This window comes from Cyprinodon variegatus, unplaced genomic scaffold (genome assembly GCF_000732505.1).
Source record: "Cyprinodon variegatus isolate N-32 unplaced genomic scaffold, C_variegatus-1.0 Scaffold562, whole genome shotgun sequence".
Taxonomy (NCBI): Eukaryota; Metazoa; Chordata; class Actinopteri; order Cyprinodontiformes; family Cyprinodontidae; genus Cyprinodon; species Cyprinodon variegatus.
Genome location: NW_015151015.1, coordinates 68,921 through 93,573, shown reverse-complemented (window position 1 = coordinate 93,573; position 24,653 = coordinate 68,921). Strand labels below are relative to the sequence as shown.

The window sequence follows — 24,653 nt, the reverse complement described above, 5'->3', positions numbered from 1 at the left end:
ATTTCTGCTTGTGTTTTTGTTTTACTAATAGCTGTCTTCTTGCCACTCTTTCATAAAGCCCGGGTTTGTAGAAGGCGCAATAAATGGCTGCTTCAACTCTACGTATCAAGAATGAATTTCTGACACAATTCCAGGTTTGGCATTTTGACAGCTTTTGATATTAAAGCTGTTTGTACCCAACATACCATTCAGTTTAGGTGGGCAGTCATATCTTGTAGGTTTTGCAGTTTTTAGGTGATGGACAGAAAAGTATTCAGATGTTCTAAGATGGGGATATTGTTTTGTAACCTCACCGTAAATTAATTCGCTTTGCAACCTTATTTCTGACCTATCCACTGCGTTCTTTGATTTCATGGTGTTTTTCTTTTTATATAATGTTATCTAACTGTCATGATCTTGGCGCTTATTTATTGGTTCATTCGATTCACCTTTCTAGCTCTGCCCAGTTTCTCATTACCATTCATCTGTGTCATGTGCTCCAGTCTCTATTTAACCTGCCTGCTCCCAGTCATCTGTGCCAGTTTATTCGAGCCTTTGATGAGGGTTCTATAGAGTACGTGTTGTTGTTCTGACTTTCTGATCCTGACCAGTTCTGCTTTTGGACAAGTTCCTGTTCTAATTTGTTTGCCGACCTGTCTTTGGACTCCTGCTGGATTCTCCCTGTTGACTGAACCTGGATCTGCTTCATGAAGCCGACCTGGATTTCCCTTTGGTACCTCTTCTTATTTCTGATCTTTGGGCTTGCACTCCTGTGAACCTCTTTGACACTGGCGTTGGCTTTGTATTCCGGAAAGTATATGCCTTCCATAGTCCGTAATCATCCTCTGTCAGATTTACATTGTCACTAACCTGAGTTTTTTTCTCTGCAGAGGTTCCTGCCTTTGATGGCCCAGCAGTTACTGCTGATTCTTCATTTATAATAAACGCTTTTGATAAAGCAGTCTGCCTGTTTGCCTGGAATCCTGGGTCCCCTGTTCTGAACCTTGACACTAACAGAATACAAGGCTTTTGGTGAACAGCTGTGTTTACACTGACAATAAAAAGAAGCAACTTGCCACATATTATTTGATTTTGGGTGTATGAGGGAAATGGTGGCAAAATGGAAAAAAGATTGCATTTTCATTGTTTTAATTATTTTTTATGAGTTTACGTTGTTTATAATACTCATCTAAAACCAACCTAACCCTAATCCTAAAAGGTATTTTACCATATTTACTATAAGCCACCCTGTTGTAACAAGCTTGAGCAGCTGCAGGAGTACAAGGACCACAAGTGTGAGTACATTGGCAGGATAAATATTCCCAATGGGAATCTGAGGAAAGCATGTACAGGGAACAGCAGGAATGAAGGGACAGGATGCTTATGGAGCAGGTTGTTCTACTAACTAGTCAGTTTGTCTCTAACAACATCTCAAAGCAGCATTCAAACAAGAGATGAATTTATGAGGAATAAGGAACACATGAGGTCAAAGTTCAAAGTAAGAAACCAATGAATGTTGTTCACTGTTCTTATATTACATATGGTGCCTCACATGTACCCAGAATGTTTCTCTGAGCTGTGCATGTTGTCACGTTGAGAACAGAAGTGATTTACTACCAAATAGACCAATAAGTAAACATACTCTACATGAGGTATGCATACAGTGCAGCTCCAGGATTTTCCAGTTAGGTGACACTACTGTTATAAGAACAATAATATAAAACTCTATATCTCTCTCTTAATTATTTTTGTATACAACCTAATCAATATACAAGTGGCAAGAGTAAAAAACACCATGTTTCCATATTTCCTGTTTTGTCTTTTCAAAGTAAAAATCTGAGTATTTAAAACATTTTCTTGCAGAGACTTATAACAGAAAACCTTCATCACTATATAAGTAATTTGAGCCCTAAGTTTTCTTTCTTTCTTTCTTTCTTTCTTTCTTTCTTTCTTTCTTTCTTTCCTTTGCTTGTTTAGCTTTTGCTGTTAATAGCTAGTCTCGGGTCATGTTAAGTTTTTACTAATGTTCTAGCTTGTAAAGTTGTATCTGGACCAAGATTTTGGAAGAAACTTTGGAACAGAACAGTGATTTTAAGAAATATGAAAACCAGGGCGAGTGTATTAGAAGCAGAGATGGAGGGTCTGGAGTCAACAAGTCCTCTCTATGTCATGAATTTGTTCTACTCCGCCACTGGAAGCAGGTGAATCTAATCTGCACAGTGAATTAACCTGTGAAAGAGGCGCCTGCTGTACACAGCTGTAGCTCACAGCCACATCTAGTCCCTAATTGGATTTCATGATGCAAATGTAAACGGCAGTTCAGATTTTTCGATTCCAGCAGAAGTCATCTAATTTAGCTGAATTCAACAAAATTACAGCAATTATTCCACTAAATTCATCACCTTCACCTTGCTTCCCATTTCATAGTGCTCCTGATTCACCCTCCAAATAGGGAAAACATGGAAAACCTCTGCCCAAGCTGCAAAATTTGCATTTGGTTTAAACCTTATGGATAAATGTTCTTTGTTTTTCTATAAGCATTTTTAACATATGTATGTATTTCATGTTCATTTTGAGCCGGTGTCAGTGAAATCTTATTATATTTACAAATTGACAAGAAATGGTATTTTTTCTTGATTCTAGACCAAAATGCAAAGAACAGAACATTACATATAAAAAAAATAAACAGAAAGAGATGATCTAATATGGTGAGACCTACATAATCATGAAGAATCCAGAGATGATAAAAATTCACATGCAAGTGGTTGACATATGTTTATGCCACTAAGAAAGCATGTCAATAACCAGTTTGTCATCTTTATGTTTGTTGCACTACATTTGAAATAAATCATTAGTCTTAAAAGCAGCTTGAGGTCAGATTTACAGTGTCAGCCATCATTGTCATAGCTTAATAAACTCCACTGCTGCTATCTAGTGGCTATATCTGTTCTCAGTTAGTTTGAGCTGAGGTTTATATATATATATGTGTGCGTGTGTGCTTATGTTGGTGTGTGTGTATTGAGACCAAGGTGAGAGGGTTCAAGCAGAGCAAAAAAGATCTGCAGCACCCTCTAGTGAGCGCTGCAGTAGTTCACAGTTCACCTGTTCTGTCATTTCAGGCCTTTTAACAGACATCAAGGGCAGTAGGGCAGGATTTGCTGTAGGGAATTTAAGTCTCTACCTCCCTCCACCCCTCTGTGTGCAGAGATCATTGTGGCTCCAGTTCCACATTGAAACACATGTGCTACCATTAGTAGATGCAGTAGTGTTATGTTCAACATGCACTATAATCCAGAATAAATTCCAAGTTTGGGTAAAATCTTTACAGATATGGTGTCTTTTAGAACTGATGCAGTGTTTTTTTGACACAGAAAACTTTTTTCTGTCCAAGTACAACAGAAAATAACCCAGTGCAGGGGTCTGCAACCCTTAAAATGCGTTGAGTTCAGCTAAATAAAAGTAATCTAGACCTTATAATAAAACAGAACTTTTTTGTTATTTATTTACAATAGAAAATCTGCAACCATATCAAACAAGTGACAGTTTATCGGTATTTCTTGGATTTAAAATAAGTAAAAAAATGAAACACTTTGTAAAGAGGAAGCATTGATTTCCTTCTAGAAGATAAAATTTGATGCAAAGAAAAGCAAACAAATAGGTTTGAAGTTAATAACAAGAAAAATAGATACAAAAACATATTTCTTATTTTTTTAATATAATTTGCTGTGACAATTCAGTTCAAATATTTTCTAAAGAAATAAATTTAAGCTTTTAAGACTGGCATTTGTTATTATATTATATACAAAACAGCCAATGTAGAGGGTCGAAAAAGCCACTTGGGTCTCTGGAACCACAGGCTGCAGACCCCTGATCTAGTGAAAAAAGGGAATGGGGCTTTGTTCAATAAAAAGATTGAATCCCCAACACATGAGAAGGAGGACATAAGCCTTCTAACCTCAGCAGAAAGTCATGGTTCTACATGAGGATTGAAAGGATTAGCAATCTAGAGTCTGTGAACATTACCTGCTGGTTTCCTCCCTCCATCTCTACATGTTTGAGCTCCCAGAAGGATCGCATGGTCTCCACCTTCTCCAAGTGCCGGTAGAAGGCCAACCTGCCCAGACGAAGACTGTTGCTGCGGTTACGGATGGCTTTCAGGCCTTCCATCTTTTCAACAATTGGTGGCATGGGGATTGGCGGCGGCACTGCTGTATTCTTGGCTTTATCAATCTTCTTTCCTGAAACACCCTCTTTACGAGGGTTCCTCTTATCCGACCTGAAAACACCACATCAAAGTTTACAGCTCAAGTAAATGTCAAACCAAACAGTCCCTTTTTTTTTCATTTGCAGAATGGCTACTACTTTCTTTTATTATCTGTTAAAGAGACAATATGTACGTTTTTACTGAAAAAATATATTTAAATAAGCCTTTTGATTTGACCCTTTATGACTAAAACATTATTTGACGAGCAGACTGACAGTTTAACACTTCAGCAGAGCTGCATCAATAAGCCTGCAGCCTTAAAACTTCTAAATAACAGATCAAGAAGACTGATAAAAGAAAATTAAATTTTACAATAATTTAGAAAGTAAACAAACCTTAATAAATGACGGAGTAGTAGAAACAAAGCTTTAGTATCATAATAATAATATAATAATTGAACTTTATTGATCTCACACTGGAGAAATTCACCTCTGCATTTAACCCATCCCCTTAGGGAGCAGTGAGCTGCCACTGTGGGGCGCCCAGGGAGTGGGGGGTTTACTCAGATCCATCACTGAATGAGTCATGTGACCAATGAAAAAATAATTTGCTAAATTAGAGTTCAAAAATTTTTTATACATCTGACTTGATTGTTAATGTTGTGTTGATTGGTTCTTACTCAGCGAATGGATGGATGGAATGGATGGATTAATTTCCACTGTTCTGCTGATGATACTCAGCTATAAGTGTTTGTAAATTCAAATGAAGCAAACCCATTACATAAATTACAGGCATGTCTTAAAGACATAAAAACCTGGATGACTACTTTCTGCTCCTGGATGCTGACAAAACAGAAGTTATTATCTTGAGATGAGGTTAAACTGTTCTCAGATAATAAAGTAAAAAATCTTGGTGTTGTTTTTGATCAGAACCTCTCATTTAAATCCCATATCAGAGAGGTTTCTAGAATTTCCTTCTTTCATCTGTGGAATATTGCAAAAAATTAGAAATGTCGTGTCTAGGGGTGATGCTGAGAAACTAGTCCATGCATTTGTTACTTCAAGGCTGGACTATTGTAATTCTTTACTATCAGGAAGTCCACAAACTGTAGTTAAAAGCCTTCAGCTGATCCAAAATGCTGCAGCCAGAGTTCTGATGAAAATTAAAAAGAGAGATCATATCTCGCCTATCCTGGCTTCTCTTCATTGGCTTCCTGTTAAATCCAGAATAGAATTTAAAATCCTCCTTCTCACATATAAAGCCTTAAATGGCCAAGCTCCATCTTATATCAGAGATATGATTGTTCCTTATGTTCCTAACAGAGTACTTCACTCTCAGTCTGCAGGTTTACTAGTTGTTCCTAGAATTTCTAAAAGTAGAATGGGAGGCAGATCTTTTAGTTATCAGGTTCCTCCCCTTTGGAACCAACTACCAGTTTTAGTCCGTGAGGCAGACACCCTGTCTACTTTTAAGGGTAGGCTTAAAACTTTCCTTTTTGATAAAGCTTGTACTGTAGATAGAGTGGCTCAGGTTATCCTGAGCTATCTCTATAGTTACTGTATGCTGCTAAAGGCTTAGACTGCTGAAGGACATAGGGACCCCTATTTCATAATCCTGCTTCATTCTATCTCTATTCTCCCACTCTGCAGAATTTCTTAGATCAAACTCTATAATCTCCCTGTGCTTATTCTCACAGTAACTTCATCTGGTCTGTTCTTCTTTGGCTGTGACTGCATCTTGGAGAGAAATATCAGCCATGCTGCTGCCATCAACACCTTTGTTTATAGATGTTGGAGATCGGCCTGTTTTTCAGAGTAATCCTGTTTCTGACTGACTGGATGTGCTCTCTTCAACCTCTGACATGGGAGCTGGCTGGGAGCTCATCATCATGGCTGTGTGTTTCCTGGAAGGGGCCGCCTGTGGAGCTAGTTGTCAGCTGTATCACTGCTTCTGTCTGCTTGAAGTCCAGTCAGCCTCGGGCAGATGGTCACTCACTGTGAGCCTGGTTCTGCTGGAGGATTCTTCCTGTTAAAACGGAGTTTTTCCTCTCCGCTTCCACTACAAGCATGCTTAGCGAGTCAATGAGTCGATTAAATCGACTGGTTTCCCTTAGATAGGAAACTTTGAATCAATTTGTCTGTATGATCTAGCTGCATTTTAAAATGCCCTGAGATGACATGTGTGTAAATAAAATGACATTAATTAAAACTGAATTGAAAGAGGTGTGATTCAGCATCCAGTCACCTTCTTATGAAATCAAAGAGTATAGCGGATGTCACACCTTTAAGTTTCCCACATGCTTTTACGTTTAATGCAACAGTAATAAATCAATATTTTGGTGTTTTTACCTTTTTTAAATTATGGAGATTTCTGCTTATAGAACATGATTTTAAATAAAGTTGTTGGCCCACATGTTTTTAGGATATTTTTGCTATTTTGAGATACATTTGTATCCCTACAATGTTCACAAACGTTAAAACATTTTTTGAGTAAACATTTTTCCAATTCTTTCCATCTTAACAACTGACCAATTATTGAATAACATTGTTGCTTATGAAAAAGTCATTGTCAAAAAAAGAGAAACAGGGTCTTACAATCACAAACCAAATACATTTAAATAGTTTATACATGAAAATATATTTTGATGGATGAGCATTGTGTTAAATAACAGATTAACATATTAAAAACATGTCCCACTAACAGATATGCATGGTGTTGGGTCTATGATACTGTGGGTGTTTTCTTGTTTTATATGATTGCAAGGCTGGAACACCTGAGAGTAGGGGGTACATGTGTGAAGGAATCACAATTGGAGGTAAAATATTTATACAATGGCTTCCTCCAGAACACTAAGAATGCATCCTCACTGGGTCAGCTAACATTTTGAAAAAATTGTTGGATAACTTTATATTTCGTTTAATGAACTGCTGTAAGTTATATTTACTAACTAATTCCCATGCATGGAATCCCTTTTAATTAACCACTTTGTTTTAACTTCCTTTCTTCAGTGTGCTATATCAATTAAAATACCAGCAAACTGAATAACATCCTCAGGAAGATTAATGAAGATTAATGTCTGTTCAATCATTTGTGTTTGTAATCAGCCATGTACTACAGCAAACGCTTTTAGATGGATTCCTATTGCAGTAATTAAACAGCACAGTTTCTTGCCCAGTCGTTATCAACACTTTTGAAATACTGTGGCTGTGTGGCCCAAATCCTTTGATCTGCTTCTACAGAGGTCTGCAGAATCATGGTTCTAAATGAAATGATTGATGATGTTGTGGAGAAATGTGCACTGGCGTCTGCTGGGGACAGCTGCCTTTCGCCTGTGTTCTACCTGCTGAGCCCCAGAGGGAGTCATGGAAGATCACTGGAGATATATATACCTCCTGAGTTTATATTCTGCCTTTGCTTGACAATTACAGAGGTCATATACTGTCTGTAGTTTCAGAATCATGATAGAGGCTCTGATTCATTCCGTGTGCTGCAGCCAGAGCTGCTGCTCCTCATTAGAGGTTTTCTTGGGGTTGGGTTTCAGCTCTAGTGCTGATGGTGATCTGGGATCCACCTGTTCCAGTTCTAATGTCGGTGATATGTTTACAGTGGGCGCAACTTCAACACTCAGACATGTTTTTGTTTTTGTTTACTTTTCCTTCATGCATTTTTTTTTAAGTGTCATATCCAGGTATTGTCAGCAAGGTAATTAAACAGGGATAATGTGTCTGAAGAACACTAAAGGACCAAGCCTTTAAAACACTCCATGCACCGTTCCCTTACTGTTTGGTTTTATGGTTGAAGATGATTTAAATACAAACTGGAGGAAGGGACATGCATGATGGAGTGAGGCTTTATTAATGAGTTAACTTAGCAACTCACAGACGGGAGAAAAGCAGCAACAAAGAATAGCAACAGCATACCAGGGGAGTACGACAGCAGAATATTAAAGAGATGTTTTTACAGCAAATGATCTTGATTATAGTGTTTTTATTTGAACCTTTACGACCAAAAAAATTGATTGATGATCAGACTGACCCCTCAGTATTTGTGTCACGGTTTGTTTGGAGGTTTTTGTGAGGACCCAAATGCAGAGGCTGACAGGCAGGGGTGAGTTCTTTAAAGATTTAATGAATAATCAGGCAGCAAAAACAGGAATCCAAAAAATCCAACTTAAAAATGTTAAGCAAAAACAGGAATCATAAAAAATCCAACTTAAAAATGTTAAACAAAAACAGGAATCCAAAAAAATCCAACTTAAAAATGTTAAACAAAAACAGGTATCCAAAAATCCAACATAAAAATTAAACACTAACCAGAACCATGGAGACATCAGGGGAAAACCATCACAAGGAGCCAGGGTGAGACAAAGTAAGACGAGGAACCAGTACAGAGGGACTGCAGAGGGAGTGTATTTATGGATGACTGAACAAAGGCAGGACTAATGAGCTGATAAGGAGCAGGTGTGACTAGAGCTGAGGAGGAAGCCAAGGGAAAAGAAAACACAAGGGGGCAACAGAGGACAGACAAAGAAAAACCTAAGAAACTTAAATAAATCCAGAACCACCAATAAAGCTACAAAACAAGAAAAAACCTGGATGAACTTGAAACTGAAAACTTAGAGAAAACCAACAGAACCAAGATCGTTACAATTTGAGCTCCGATGCATCTATGAATCATTGCCTATTTTCCAGAATGTACGTCATGGTGGAAGTTTCAATGCTGTACGGCGGATGTGACGTCAAGCACGTCCAAGTTTACTGGGTCCAATCTTGCAAGCAGTTGAAGCGTTATATTCAAGATGGATTTTGTGAATACTCAGCAACCGGCATCCAGTTCAATTCAAGAACCAATTGCAACTCAATATTTTTATTGAAAAAGTAAAAAAAAAAAAGCAGTTCTGTGTTTTGCCACAGGTGGCAGTATCTTCTCCTTACATTAAGTGGGAAAGGTGAGTGAGATTAAAACCAGGTGAGTGCAATCAACATAAGAGAGAGCAGGAGAATGTGGACTAAAACCATAGTTAAACAAGGACATAAAGAAACTGAACTAAGAATAAAAAAGGAACGACTCAGTACAAATATTTATTGTGATTGCTTGATTAACAGCAATTAGTAAATGATCAAGGAGCAAAGTATTTCTGGTGGTCTCTCTGAGACACAAGCGATGTCAAACCAGGTCGGGCTGACCTCTCCACATGTGGAGTGTTAAAGAGGGCCTTCCCTGAACTCTCACAAGTATTAATGGTATCAGCTCGGTTGGTGCTGAGCTGACTCCACTGACCTCCCCCTAGGTCCCCCTGCTGCTCCCAGGAGGCTGACTGACCCTGGGTCATGCACTTGGGCCAAAGAGCTTTATTTAGGGGTCTCCATAGTACGGGGTGATAATGATTGAGCACGCCATCACCAGAAAAGGAGAACTTCCATTTGTTGAAAACCATTGGGAGAAAGGATCTGGCTTGTTGCCTGGCAGACTGGGACTCATACAGCCTACTTTCCATTCCTGAGGTTCTTACTCAAAGCAAAACCAGATATATACATTTGCTTTGTGTTTATTGCTGTATGTAGTAATGCTTTAGATTGTGCATGTTTATCTGGCAACAGCTGGTATTTCCTCTCAGTGAAAATGACTGGCGGCGGTCTCTATCCGTCTTCTCCAGAGTAATCCTTTCATGTAACTGATACTAGGAACTGTGTGTGTATCATAACTCTTAAAGTAGCTTTGAATCATTAAACCCCTCAGGACTTTTGCTAGTCCATGAGTGTATGTTTCAATGATTAAAGCGTAAGGGACAAAAACAGGGCCTCCTTCAAATCCTCTGCAGAATGTCAAGTGTCTAAAGAGCTCATTGATGAGAGGAAAACATCTCTGTTAAAACCAGTGTTGGTAAACTGAAACTGTGTGTTCTGAATGTTCCAAAATCTATTTCATTTTAGGAGTTTGATCATAATTTGGAGTAGGAAAAATTACATTTGAATTATTGTAATGTTATTGCTGAATTTGTAGATAAACCTCTGCTAACAATTATAAGAAGATACATCCAACAAGAAAGCAGCAGATTCTGATTGAATAAATAAATGTTTTATATAACTGTTAACAAATACACATTAAAGATTTGGACCATAGGGGAACTATTGATATGTAGTGTGTTATCCATCATTCATACAAAAGTCAAGAGATAAATCAAACTTTAAGGGAGAAATCACCTGAAATGTCGCCTCAGCAATAAGTTTAAACAAAAGATTATAAACGTTAGTAAAAATCCAGTAAAATATCTGTTTATACCTCGACTTCTATGAAAAAAAAACTCTTAAAACCATGACTTGACTTACATTGAAGTCAATGGCTACTTTTTTTTTTTACGAATATTACTTCCACACCTATAAAAACAAGGAAAGTGCTTAAGTAAGATTAGATTAGATTAGATGAGCTTTATTGATCTCACAGCGGAGAAATTCACTGGTCACATATTGGCATAGTAATTAAAGAAGGTGCAAACAATGAGGAAAAAGGTGCATTAAGAATAAAATAAAACTTAACTAACAGTATGATTTAGACATTAGAGCAGAAAGCAACATGTATTAAAGTTAGATTAAGAACAATTTGTTATAAAACCTGCTGTTGCTTCACTCTGAGAGCACAGGGATGACTTATCTAAGAGGTCACAAAGAACCCAGAAGATCTAGAGCACTGTAGACCCAAGACTCAGTTCATGTTCTATGAGACGAAAGAGAATTTGATCGTAGATTGTATTAATGGGAGACTCTAAGGGTGAATATGCATAGAAAGGAAAAGCGATGTAATGTCTTATTTCTCCCAAATAATTAAAAACACTGTTAAAACACAATATTATAGCAGGATTATTTTTTTAGAAAAATCATCACAACAGAGATGTTCTCAAGATGCCTATCGGAAGAAAAACCATATCAAGAAATTTGTATGTTTTTCAAACCACCTCAACCTTAGATGTACCAAACAATTTACCTTCCTGTTTTTTTTTCACTAAAACTAACTTTCTAGTCTGACACTGAAAATGTCAGTTGATCCAGTGAAGAAAAAATCTCTGCAACATTTTTGACAACACCTTCTGAAAATTGCAACTACAAAACTGCAAAAAAACAAAACAAAAACAAAAAACCATGCAAATCCTCCTATGTTTAATAATATCTCTTTATAACTGACTTTTCCTATTTCTGCGGTTTTCTCAGACATGCTTACTGTTTGAAAAAAAAATCTTGTTAAAGTAAATAAAGAAAGAATAACAATAGTGATGGATGTCTTTCCAATAATCTATCTTTTACTGTGTGTGCTTCCATCTGATCTAATCTATAAATGGATTTTGATCGGTTACAGCTGCAGTTTCATAGTCTCCTTGTGAGAATAACAGAGATCACATAAAAATGTCTAAATGCATCAAGAGTAACTAATCCAACACATTATGTTTTTAATGAAAAACATTCCTAAAAAAATAGATAAGAAATTGTTCCCTCTATCAGTCCTGATAAGGTTAAGTGGTGAAGGGGACACTGAGTCTGCTGCTTGGACAGGTCCTCTCTTTTTGAGTGCACAAGTGCATTCATTCATGGTTGCATATAGTAGGTGATACTTATGGGTAAGTGCAAAAGTAATCCAAGCTCAGACTCTGCTGCTGTGTGTGTTTGGCTGTGTGCTTGCTACCAAAACAGCAACAGTGTAGATTAGGAGCCTTTTTTAACTTTAAGGCCAGAACATAAGGTCTAGCACCAGTTAAATAGGAGGGGTGACTTTAAATGGACTGTCTTCACCCCACCCCGCCACCCGCCCACCCCCCACGGCTGGTATCCGTCTCTGTGGGGCCTCTGCTGTTCTAGTTTAACTGTGGTACGGAAATTCCCATCAAAGCTTGTAAAGCCTTAGCATGTGTGGAAGGTGTGTGTCTGTTTGCGTAGAGATATATATTGGATGATTGGAGACGATGCTCAGTGTGTCATAAAATCAGATCTGTCCTTTTAAGGTTTTCTCATTTGTTTCAGTTTTGTTAATAAATACAGACAAAAAACATGAAGATATAAATGCAAATGTTTATATTATAACTTTCTTTTTTAATCTTTTATGAAGAAATTTTTAGATGACAGTGTAAATGTGTTATTTTTAGCCATTTCAGATCCTTTTCTTTTGTCGAGTATGTCTATACAACAATAGAGACAACACTTTTTGATGATTCTGCTCTGTGAAATAACTAAGTTGGACTGAATACATTCGGTCTCATGTCTTATCACATATTTCAGGTTGAGTTTAGTTCTGGAGTTCTTCAGAGTCTCCATTCTGTCAATTCTGTCCGTTTAAGTGGATCATCATCCCTTCTTGTGTTTGCTGCTGTACCCTACTTTTCATATTAATCAGCAGAGGTGTGCTGAATGCACAAAGATTCTGATATTGTTTTCTAAGTATTCTCTGTTTTTTTGTCTCTGACAATTTTATATTATATATATATATTCTATATTCTGTGCATTTTGCTCACTGACATTCTTCTTCACAATAAACATGTATTTAAATCGAGAGTAAATTAACATCTATGCTCAATTTGCTGCATTATTTTTTTCTAGGGGTATTCAATTAAAGAGGAATGAACTCAAATGCACATCAGACTTTTAAGATGATTTTGTTTGTGATGTAAAAACAAAAATGCTTGTGCAAGGCATGGAAAAAAAATCTAAAGGTGCATCAAGCAAAACCTTTCAAACCCTAAAGAACCTTGTTTATCCTTGTATCCAAGGTTACAGAATGTATTTTCAGCACTCCTTGCTTCATTAAACTGGATCCTCAACAGATTGCTGACCCATTAATTACTTCAAATCAAACATGCTGAAAATGACGCACTAATATCAAGTGATCTGCAGGTCAGTTCTCTGTGTCTAAACTCAAAGTATACCGACTTTTCCACTTGCCATCTCGGCGCTTTCGTCACCTTTAAAGCCAAGTTGTGGTCAGCAGTTGCCTACTGGAGTTTCTGATGTAAGTAGTTGCTCTAAGGTTCTGCTAAATTGTTACTGGATCTGGCTGACCCAGAAAGTCTGTCATAAGAGGCACATGTTAAAAACACACATGCATGGGTGAATTTAAGTAGAGCTGGCTTCTTGGAAAACATACAAGCTCAGTCATGGCTGCAGATGCAGCCCAAACAAACTATGAGGATACTTATCTGGAACACGGCATAGATATATTTTTATTTGAACTCCAATAAACATATTCCAAGCCCACAGCCCCACCAATCCTTCACACTGACAACAGCTTAGCAACCTCTGCAGAAGCCTGTAACCGTAGAACCTCCACACAGCGTATTTTCCTATATCACCAGGAACAAAGCAGACGGCTTATTTTAGTCCACAGCAGATGGAGTCGCTCTGTGCTATTTAGTAAAACTGCCTGTAATCAAGTTTCCTTTATTATCCAATGAATGCTCAAATCATATAATCTCCTTTTAATACATTTTATTTAGTAATGTGACAAAAATGGCTAAAATCCAAACCTAAGTTAAATCTAATCACAGTTCTTTAAGGTTAATATCAATGCTAATCTTTACACCAAATTTGTTTAAATCAGTCTTGCAATTAAATGTGCAGTAAATAAATCACCATGCGTGGTAACTTGACAAGAGGAGCTGTGTACTGAATGCAACTGATATTGCCAGAGACGAGGTGTTGGAATTTTAACTATGAGCACAATGCAAGATGAGGATTACTTTGCATGAGGAAGAAAATGATGAAAATGTTTAGTATTTGCAGGAAAAATGTCTTAAATAAAGAGCTTAAATATTTCTGCACTGCATCCCATGATCTCTGACCCAAACTTTCCGTTGTAATCAGGCTGAAAGACCATTAGACTCACCCTTGGTAGTTGGGCACATTTGCAATCACCAAAATCTTCTTCTCCTTTCCTCCCATGTCTCTCATAGGTTTGGTGGAGATTATCTCTCCAGGTATTTAAAAGACTCTTTAACTAAGATCCAGTGCTGCTGCTGGATGCTCTCTTCCTCCCTCCACAGACTAGGACGCTCTGTTCAAATGGGACTAACAGGCTGAGACGTCAGCAAAGACAACCCAACTGGAAACTAATGGCAGTTGTGCCATGAAAGCGATGAAGGGATAAGCAACAGAGGGGTGGTAGTCAGAGAAAGACAGGGCTGTTTGGGGGAGGGAGGGGTGTAAGGGGTATCTGCTCTGGGAGCACAAACAGGAACAGATCTGAGAGATTGTTCCAGGGAATGCAACTTATTATAATAGAATGGACAGAATGAGCACCATGTGTCTCTTGAGCGGAGGAGGACTCAACAAAGGGGAAGAGAGATTCAACTGTGAGCAAGTAGAGCCAAAATTCCTTCATCTTAGCTGATTAAAGTTCCCCAAACTACATTAAGCTGATTCTGTTGTTCTATTACAGATCATTACTTCCCTTTTTGAATTGGATATGTCAAGTTTATATTTATTTTTGATTGGTATGTGATTTAATGATAAGCCTAGATATAAAGAAAACGGTTTGCTCCATGATTTAATGGAAAATGGAGCCATCATTTCCATTCAGTCCATAATCTGTATTTGAGGATTTGTATGTCTTCATTTGTAAAATTCATAGACCTGGTATACTTTACTGTAAGTGTATAAACATTTAACCTTCATTTTCAGAATTTATTTAAAGACTAAATAGCTTATTTGAATAAATGTTGAATGCCGAACATTTTATGCAGCAAAAAGGAAAAAAAATGATGTAAAACTTATAAACAAACAAACAAAAAACAACTATGTCTACCAGACTTTTTAAAGAAAAGAGCCACCAATCTTCGTGCTCGGCAACTGAAAGTGGTTTTGAACGTGACCCAATATAAACCTTTACATTCTTTGAAGCCTCACAGCAAAGCGAAGGTGTCCTTTTCCATGGTGCTGTGGTTTGAAGGCCTGTTGTTAAACAGTTTTAGAAATGTAGCAGCTGATGTGAAGGACATGAAGCAAGCAGTTTTATGGAAGAAAGGCACTTGGTCATATTAAACTAAGGGGAATTGTACAAGGAGGAATGCATTTTAATTTTTTTGGAGGAGAGTAATGCATTTTGTGAAATAACCCTCAAAAGTATTTTGAATTATCTTTTATAGTCATTGTACCTCAAGGTATTGGACTGCTTTTCCCTTAACAATAGAAAAAAGTTAGATTACATACATTGCACCACATAACTTAGTCTGGTTGAATTGGGTGGGGGTGGGGGGCTATGGGGGGTATTCTTATACACAGTAATGACCTTAAAGTCTCAGATAGCCAGTAGTTTAAAAATTGTTTAAGAGTCTCGCTGTTCAGGGTTTATGGCTCCATAACATCTGTCAAAGGGCAGCAGGTCAAACAGGTGAGGTGGCCTATTTCTATGCCTCCTTGCACCATGAACCCATAAGAAACCAAAAAAGTCCTTCATGAAAGGCCCCTTGGAGATGATGGTGGTCTGAAGAAAACACTTGACTTTTGCAGGACAGCTGGGAATCCATTGAGATGCATTTGAAAAACACTTTTTTTATAAATGGCAAAAGGAAAAAAGTTTCACACCCATAATGTTTTCATATAGAAGTGCACATGAAGAAGACCCTCATGGTGACAGTTTCAGCAGACACTGATAGATTAGGACGTGCTTGCAGAGACACGGTGACCTAGTTACACTGTCCTCCCTGATAAGACTAGTGAGAAATTCACCACTTGAAGCTACAGAGGTGTGCATATCCAACTCATGCCCAATTACAATGGAAAGCAACAAGAAGTTTATTTTTGGTGATACATCAATAAAAGTCTATAAAGAAACAGGTTTTATTCCTCTTCCAGAAGGATTTTAATTTTGTGAAGCAGATGTGAATATCCTTTACCTCCAAGGCCTGATTAGCTGGCAGGTTTGTGCTGGTTTAGCTTTGCTGCTTGTGCTGTTCCACCATTTTAAATGTTAAAGAAGTACAACAGATCCAGGACATGCACAAGTGGGAGTGTTGGCTTACACTTACACTCTGGGTCTCTGAGCAAGACCCTTAACCCCACACTGCTCCCCGGGTGCCGCACAATGGCAGCCCACTGCTCCCCAAGGGGGTTGGGTTAAATGCAGAGAGTGAATTATTCCAGTATGAGATTGATAATATATATTATAGATATTGTATAATAATTATCATTATTATATGACCAAGCTATGCAAAAACATACACAGCTTTCCAGTCTTTAAAGGCTATTTGGAAATTACAAATGAGTGTTAGACAGTGACTAGTCAAGAATAAGACTGCACATTCATAGGTTAAGAAGGATCTGTTGCATTTAGGGTTGATGTGTCCTTTTAAATAGGACACAACTCCATGTTTCAACTGCCTTTTGTACCATATCTATATTTCATATCAATGCCCTTTTTTCCCATTATTTTAAACAGTTTTGTGTGTTTCTCCCACATTGCTACATTCTGATAACTGCTGCACTTTATATTGGTAATGTTTATCTTACTCCAACTGCAATAAGTAAGCTGTATGCAACAAATGTTTGTTTTGTATACGCTGTGCATACAAAATAACAATAACATTTGCCTAATTATAGGTTTCCCTGAACATAATCCCCAAGGCCCTGTCCACATTAAGATGAGTCCAATTCAATTTAATTCAGTTTATTACTATAGCGCCAACTCCCAACACTTGTCATCTCAAGGCACTTTACAGTTCACTAGATCATACAGTCAAATTTAATCAATGTTTTCTATATAAGGAAAACCAGTTGATTGCATCAACTCAAAGGCAACTGACTCAAAGGCAATCCCTCACACTAAGCATGCTTCTAGAGACAGTGGAGAGGAAAAACTCCCTTTCAACAGGAAGAAACCTCCAGCAGAACCAGGCTCAGTGTGAGCGGCCATCTGCTGAGGCCGACTGGGGTTCAAGGAGACAGAAGCAGTGATACAAAAGACAACAGTAAAAGGCAGACAAGCCTTGAGCCAGCTCCGTGTAAGAGAATGAAGAGAGCACATCAAGCCAGTCATTGTAAGGTTGCAAATGTATTTCAAAATAGCATAAATATCCTAAAAACCTTTGGGCAAATAACTTTATTTACTTTCAGGAGTTTATTTTTCTATTGACTCAACCTGTTCCAATCAAGAATCTTTGGCCCCTAATATCAATCTGAGAGATTTACCACATTTTACATCCAATACTTTCAATGCAATATTTTTTTGTCAAAAAAAATCATGTTCTATAAACAGAAAATTCTGTAATTTCATGAAAAGTAAAAACACCAAAACATGGATCAATTTCAGTTCTACTAATTATAAAATCAGTAATTAAAGGCATGTGGGAAACCCAAAGGTGTGACATAAGCTATAATCTTTGTTTATATAAGAAGGTGACTGGATGCCGTATCACACCTCTTTCAATTCAGTTTCAATTCATGTCAGTTTATTTATATAGCGCCAATTCAAAACACGTTATCTCAGGGTACCTTACAATTCAACCAGATCACACAGTCGAATTGATTCAAAGTTTATTGTTAAAACCAGTTCATTGCATCAATTCATTGACTTGAAGGCAATCCCTCACACTAAGCATGGTTGTAGTGGAAGTGGAGAGGAAAAACTCCCTTTTAACAGGAAGAAACCTCCAGAAGAACCAGGCTAAGTGTGAGCGGCCATCTGTCAAGGCTGACTGGGGTTCAAGGAGACAGAATCAGAGATACAAAAGACAACTGACAACCAGGTCCACAGACGGCCCCGTCCAGGAAACACACAGCCAGGCAGACAAGCTCTGAGCCAGCTCCCATGTCAGAGGATGAAGAGAGCACATCCAACCAGTCACAGTCAGAGAAACAGGACTACACTGAAAAACAGCCTGAGCTCAAACATCTATAAAGAAAGGTGTTGATGGCAGCAACAATTTAATTAGTTGATCATGATTTACTCCTTTGGGAATCTTTTCTAATTCATTAGATTTTGGTCGTTGGCAAGACACGGTCTGGATGGAGTAATGAGTGGGTAACAGTAAAGAAGTTGCAGAGAGGTGAGCTAAAGTACAACTCCGCTTCCTGGTCTGCACCCTGGGTTGTCAGGGTTTTGGATGACTAATACATTTGGCCAGATTCCTAGTTTAGGTGCATCAGGAAATGTACTTTGTGGTTTATGCAGCGAATCCCAACTGATTTGCTGTTTTGGGAGGCCATGTCCAGAATAGGAAAAACTCATGTTCTGTGTACCCATGCCAGCCACATCATTTCCTGACAGCGACGCTGTAAGTAAATTTTTATGTTCGTTTTGCAGATTTTCCAAAGGGCCAGAACATACTACAACGTCATCAGTTGTGTTGTGTGTATTTACGTGGATGCAATTTTTTGCAGAAACATTTATGACAAGATAACGTGTTCTTCTTCATGTAGAACTAAGTCTCTATCATATCTATTTTAATGCCTTCTAAGAAAACTTCAATGTGGGGGTTTCTCTGTTTACCTGCCACATTGTCTCATTATCATCTGTTGTGTTTATCACCATCATCTGTTGTTCTCTTGACCTTTTCATTTGTGAGCTCAGTCTTTAGCCTTGTCCCTATGACACAATCCTTTTTCACTCCCTCTGTCGCCTCCTGTCTTGATCTTCCTCCTGTGTGCAAATTGTCTCCCCTTGAGCCTGTTACTGCAGGGTTTAAATGGTGCTTTGCATTTATCCTGGTATGTCACTAGGGGCCAAATGTTTGCATTCCAGCGGTTCTTTATTTAGCCTAGACTAAATTTAATTATCGCACGACAATAGTATTGTTTGTTACAGGAAATAACTGTTCTGTGCTGTCATTGTCTGCATATGGTGACTTGCAAAATAAATCAAACTTTTTCCAATTTTGTCCTATTTAAACAAAAAATGTGTGATTGTATTCGAGAGAACTGCACAAAGTAGTAAATTATTTCTAAAAACTGTTTCATTAATTCACATAAAATAGGTCAGTTCAATCCCATCATTCAGAAGATTCTTAGTACATCCATTCAAACAGTGTTTTACGAGAGTTGTTTTTTATTCAGGCCCACTGAATTGATCCTTTTCAAAATCCCTTTACACAAAAACAAGGCTTTGGATGTATGTTTTTACCAGCTTTGTACACTTTTTTTTTTTAAATATATGTTTATTAGCTTTGTACACTTTAACACTGTAGTCTCAGCTCATTTGTCTTCTATGCAACACAGATCCAGATCAGTCAGAATGGATTGAGAACAACACATTTTTTTACATGGCCACAGATTCTAAATTGAGCTTTCAGGCTTGCCATATATTTAGATCCACCCATCATCCTGACCAACCTTCCCTGCCCTTTAACAAGAAAAGCATATCCATTGAATGATACTGCCACCTCCATGTTTTAAAGTTCATTTTGGCCTATTTGACTACAGCACTGTATTCCACATTGTCACCCATGGCTGTAATAAACAGGAAGTACTGTAGAGGCTGTAATATATCACTGACCACAGATCAGTAATGGAGAAATGTTTTAATGAGTTATGTGATCAGGCAAGTAGGTTAACATGTCAGATAGTAATGGCGGTTTTGGTTCCACTCATGATTACACACATAATAGGAAAGTTGCGAGAGCAGAAACTGTAAATCAGTCATGTGACGTAAAAGTTCCCTACGTTGGTGCTCAACTGAAAAGAAAAAGTGTTCATCTCCCATTTTGCACATGAATTTTTTTTCCCCGGAAAACCAAAAACCACCTCAAGCGAGTGTCTTAACTTTTTTGTGAATTTGTGGGAGCTTTTGTTCTTGAATTCTGCCGCTTTCATCAAACTTTTCTAATGTGACACATCAAAATGTGCATTAGAAAACTATGATGGAAACAACCCATACATCCTGACAGTAGGGCCGGAGGATACGGCCAAATCTTATATCACAAAATGTTTCTCTGTAAAAAGCCTCAGAAATACCTCAATAAATGCTCCCAACAGATGCCTGTACAAACGTATAACAATCATATTGCCATGTCCATGGAGCTCTTCCAATATAACATTTTATAAATAATTGTTTAAAAAAATATCTACCTTTTATTTCAGACCAGGTGATTATCTCTACCTCCTCATTTTTCAGTCAAAGTGTTCTTGTCTCTTTCACAGTCTTTATGTTATTGCCTTTTTGAATGATTTTCATACATACTTCACATTTCAATCACCCTGTTAAGATTTCTCTGCCTGTCTCTCACTCATGCCGCAGCTTCCCCCTGCTTTATACTTTACTTACATTGTTCTGTTTTTAATGAAAGTTTGTTTTTCTAAACAGATTCTATAACTATTGTTTACCTAACCAGCTAATCTTTTGATAACACAACTATAGCAACAAACCAAAACCTTTATTCTTGCCTGGCAAAGATTAGCTCAATTAAAATGCATGGTGGCTCCCTGTCTGAGGTGATAATGTTGCGCTTTCCTCTTTTATTTAAAGGCTGCACAGTGCGCTCAACTAGTCAACCAGTCATCAGTGCCAGATTATTTAAGCCCTTGGTGAGAGTATTCCAGCGTGCCTAATCCTGACCAGTTCTGCCTCTGAACCAATGAGCCTGACTGTCCCTTTTCTGATCTGTTTGCCTGACATGGAGCTGTTTCCTGACATCGTCCTCGATTCCCCTTCCTCTTTGGATCGCTGATTTTCTGGCCAGGACTCCTGAGCACCTCCTCAACACCGGCTTTGGTTTCATCCTCTGGATTATCCTGCCTTCATTCATCCTCTTGGTTCTGATCTCCTCCCTGTTCTCAACCTCCTGGACCTTAAGCGTCTGGAACTCTGTGGGCGGTGCCCGCCACGTCTTGTTGGCAGCTGACCAGCTGGAACCATTGTCCTCTGTCTTCTCCCCCAACAGAGGTTCCTGCCTTAGACGCCGACCCCATTTTCTACAGTTCCGTCTTAAATTAAATTTTCGAAAACTGGCTCCTCTTGTGCTGAGCCTGACATAAGGAGCTGCAAGGAGTCCTTTTATTATTCTTTTTTTAGGCTAAGTGAACAGTTTTCTCAAAGCTCTACACTGCAGCTTTAACCCAAGCTTGGATTATGTGGTGGAAAGTAAGACTTGGCACAACCGATGCATGGTGAGCTCAAATGAAGTCACCTATGCTGCTGACATGGTGGTTAAGATGAAGAATAGTTTAGGAAAATAGTTGTGTTGTTTTTTTTTCAAAGGTACAGCTTATATAGTTTTGGGGAGATGCAGTATTTGAAATATATTTTAAGCCAAAAAAAAAAAAAAAAACTAAGTGTGCCTTACTGACATCATGGATGGTGCAAATCTTTCTGGCACTGACCTCACATGAGCTATGAAGAAATGATGCAGACTTAGAATGCTGCTGATTGACATGCTGTGCACTTGACATAGATTTCTTAGGGCTTGCTTAATCTTACATGGAATCTCAATCAGGAGGCCAGATTCCCTGATGATCCCTGAGAAGGTCACAGCTGTGTCAACACACAATGGGGCTGGAATGACAACTGAGGACAATGGTACGCTGCTTAAGTGACATCACCTAATTGACAGAAGACAGAACACCAGTGGTACCCTCCACCCAGAGCTCATGTCAGTAGGATGATGGCCAGTATCATGCACCTGAATCCTCTTGGAACCTGTAGTCTAGTTTTTTAGTTTTGTTCTCTAGTTACAGCAATGGAATAAAAAAAAAATAATTTGAGAAACTAGTATAGCATGAGCCTCAGCATATATTAGCCCACAAAGAAGTGCAGCCATCAGATACTGATGAATCAAGTCACCATATAAGGCAGGCATCCCCAAAGTCGGTCCTCGAGGGCCGCTGTCCTGCAGGTTTTAGAGGTTTCTCTGCTCCAGCACAGCTGGTTTTAATTGAAAGCTGATTAACAGGCTTTTGCTCAACTCAATCATCATAATCAGCTGTGCTAAAGCAGGGAAACCTCTGAAACCTGCAGGACAGCGGGCCGTCGAGGACAAACTTTGGGGATGCCTGATATAAGGTGTAAATTCTGCAGCATCAGATGTAACTCTGTACATGAAGGCTTGAAATTAGAAACAGTCTTTCGTTGATGTTAAAAAAGATTAGTTAGATAGAGGGGAAATATAATGAAGCATAAAAAAGACCTGGAACACCGTTCACCTTCTTTCGTTTCAAACCGGACTCAGGAGAATTTGTATCAAATGCACCACACTCTATTTAATTGCGTCCACAGGGAGAATTAACGCTGTGCTAGTGAGGTCAGAATAGTGAACATGACGCTTAAAACAGTAACAGTGATATTCTACTATATAAGCAACAGAGTACTCAGTGTTCAGTCTGTATTTAGAGTAGAGTAGAAGATATAAACACCAGCAATCATTGAATACCAACTTCAAGTCCTGAAACATTTCCCTTTTATTGTTAACCAACTAGAGATTTGCATTTTACGGTGGCGCAGTTTGTAGCACTATGGCTTTGCACCAAGAAGGTCCCAGATTGAACTCCTGGCCTGCGGCCTTTCTGCATGGAGTTTGCCTGTTCTCATAAGGGTTCTTTCCGGGTACTCCGGCTTCTTCAAACAGTCCAAAAAAACAGAGCTTCTCTAAATTTAGAGGCTTCTCTATATTGTCCTTTTGTGTGAGTGAGTGTGCATGTTTGTATGTCTCTGTTCGTCTTTGTGTTGCCCTGCGACAGTCTTCCAACTTGTCCAGGGTGTACCCCGACTCTCGCCAATAGACTGCACTGAATAACTGGGAGAAGATGAATGGATGGATGAACTGTTGAGTAAAATGCAACAAACGTTTCAACCTTTTATAGCAGAGTTTGCAATAAAAGGTTGTAATTGCAGCAATGTCTACAGTCCATAACTCAAATAACCTGTAGTAGAACATGGATTTCCATCAAGTCTGGCAAATTATTGATATGGTTATAAGCTGATAATGACATTTTTCTCTGAATTTTAAGGTTTTCAAACCTTGACGCTATGTTTTTAATGGAGATTGTACTATAATATTTGGGAGTGATTTAAGAGATACAACATGTCCAAGCAATTTATTACTTCAGCTAAAACTAAATGAGTGGAGATCAGGGATTTTTAAGAATTCCTAATCACATTTCTCAAAAGACAACTGGCGAAATCCTTTGGAAGACCTGTAAGTTTGAAATCAAATGTGGAAGAGATTATAGTTATGTACAATCTTAAATCCAAACCTTCATTTGCATTCAATCAAAAGGGAATAAAAATCACATAAATAAATATCTTATTTGAAAACGGGACACTTTGCGAATCCTTACAGGGTTTTTTTTTTTTTATATCCTTTTAATGTCCGTGCAGAGAAAGAAATACATAAAAAACTGGTAGCCTGGTCACAGAGTTATAAGATGGCAAAGCTTGGTATAAAAACTGCTGTAATGTAGCTTACAGTTTCTCTTTGAAGAGATTTTTCATTTAATTGGGAAAAAATTGTCTGTTAAAATGCTCAATAAAATAGTTGGAATATGAACTGATGAGCAAAATAATCATTAGTTTCAGCCTTGGTTATTTTAGCTCAAACACACCAATAACTTTGTTAAATCCTCTCCCTTTAGGGACACCCTAAGATTCCAGGCTAGACTTAAATGGAATATGCCTTTTTCCTTTACAGATCATATAAGCTCTGGCCCCGTACCATAAAAAGGTATTTAATAGATGTGTCGATTTCTAGGTTCCCCCACGTGCCGGTTGAAGGACAAGGGTAAAGTCTGTTAAATGACAACTGTCCCTATCTCATCGCCCTCGGTCCCGTGCTGCTGGTGCAAAGCTGCTCTGCTTTCATCTCATGCTCGTAAAGAAGTCAGAATAACAATGAGATTTATAGAAGGTCGAACTCTTTGCCAAGAGCCTCTCCTTCTCCCCGTCAGCTGTACCTTATTGAACAGAGAAGTATGCCACCATAAAATTCTAGGTCAGTAGAGACGGTGATGGTATTTTGAGTTAAATGGAACCTGAAACTTAGACACCAGGGTTTGCCTATAATGATAGACAGAGACTTTCATCTTTTATATTTTGAGTTTTTTCAATGAGCTGAAATACGGAATCCTTAAAAATGAATACAAATAATTAGGCTTTAAAACATCAGCCTGTAGTAATTAATCTATATAATGTTAATTGGAGAACTGAGTTACAGAGGTAAATAAAATGTTCATTATTATTCATATTTATTATAAGTGTTGGTCTTTTTGTAGCTATAGTGGGCCTTGAGTTGTCCATTAGTGTGTAATGTTGACTTCCAAATCTTTTTTGGGGGGGGGCTGCCATCGTGAGGCGCCCGGGAAGCAATGTGGAGTTAAAGGTCTTGCTCAGAGACCCAGAGCTGCAGTCTATGTGGCTCCCTGTGGGGTACACAGGTAACATATAGTTTGCAGACAGTAAGCTAAATCACTATACATATTGTCATGGTATTGGTTCTGTTTTGTTTTACTTTGCTCTGTGTTTTCTAGTTTTATTGGTTTAATTCCTATTTTGTTGTATTTTCTGGATATAT

The 24,653-nt window shown here is 38.1% G+C and overlaps 1 protein-coding gene across 1 annotated transcript in view; it reads right to left on the bottom strand.

Moving 5' to 3' along the window:
- The window catches only part of LOC107095655 (myosin light chain kinase family member 4-like), a 42,226-nt gene extending 27,944 nt beyond the window's left edge, over nucleotides 1-14,282 (bottom strand). The window contains exons 1-2 of the mRNA XM_015391843.1: nucleotides 14,048-14,282; nucleotides 4,003-4,255 (exon numbers count right to left, since the gene is read on the bottom strand). Of these exons, the coding sequence (XP_015247329.1) occupies nucleotides 4,003-4,255; nucleotides 14,048-14,112 (318 nt within the window). The 5' untranslated portion in view covers nucleotides 14,113-14,282. The remainder of the gene's footprint in view (nucleotides 1-4,002; nucleotides 4,256-14,047) is intronic.
- Between the last annotated feature and the right edge of the window lie 10,371 nt (nucleotides 14,283-24,653).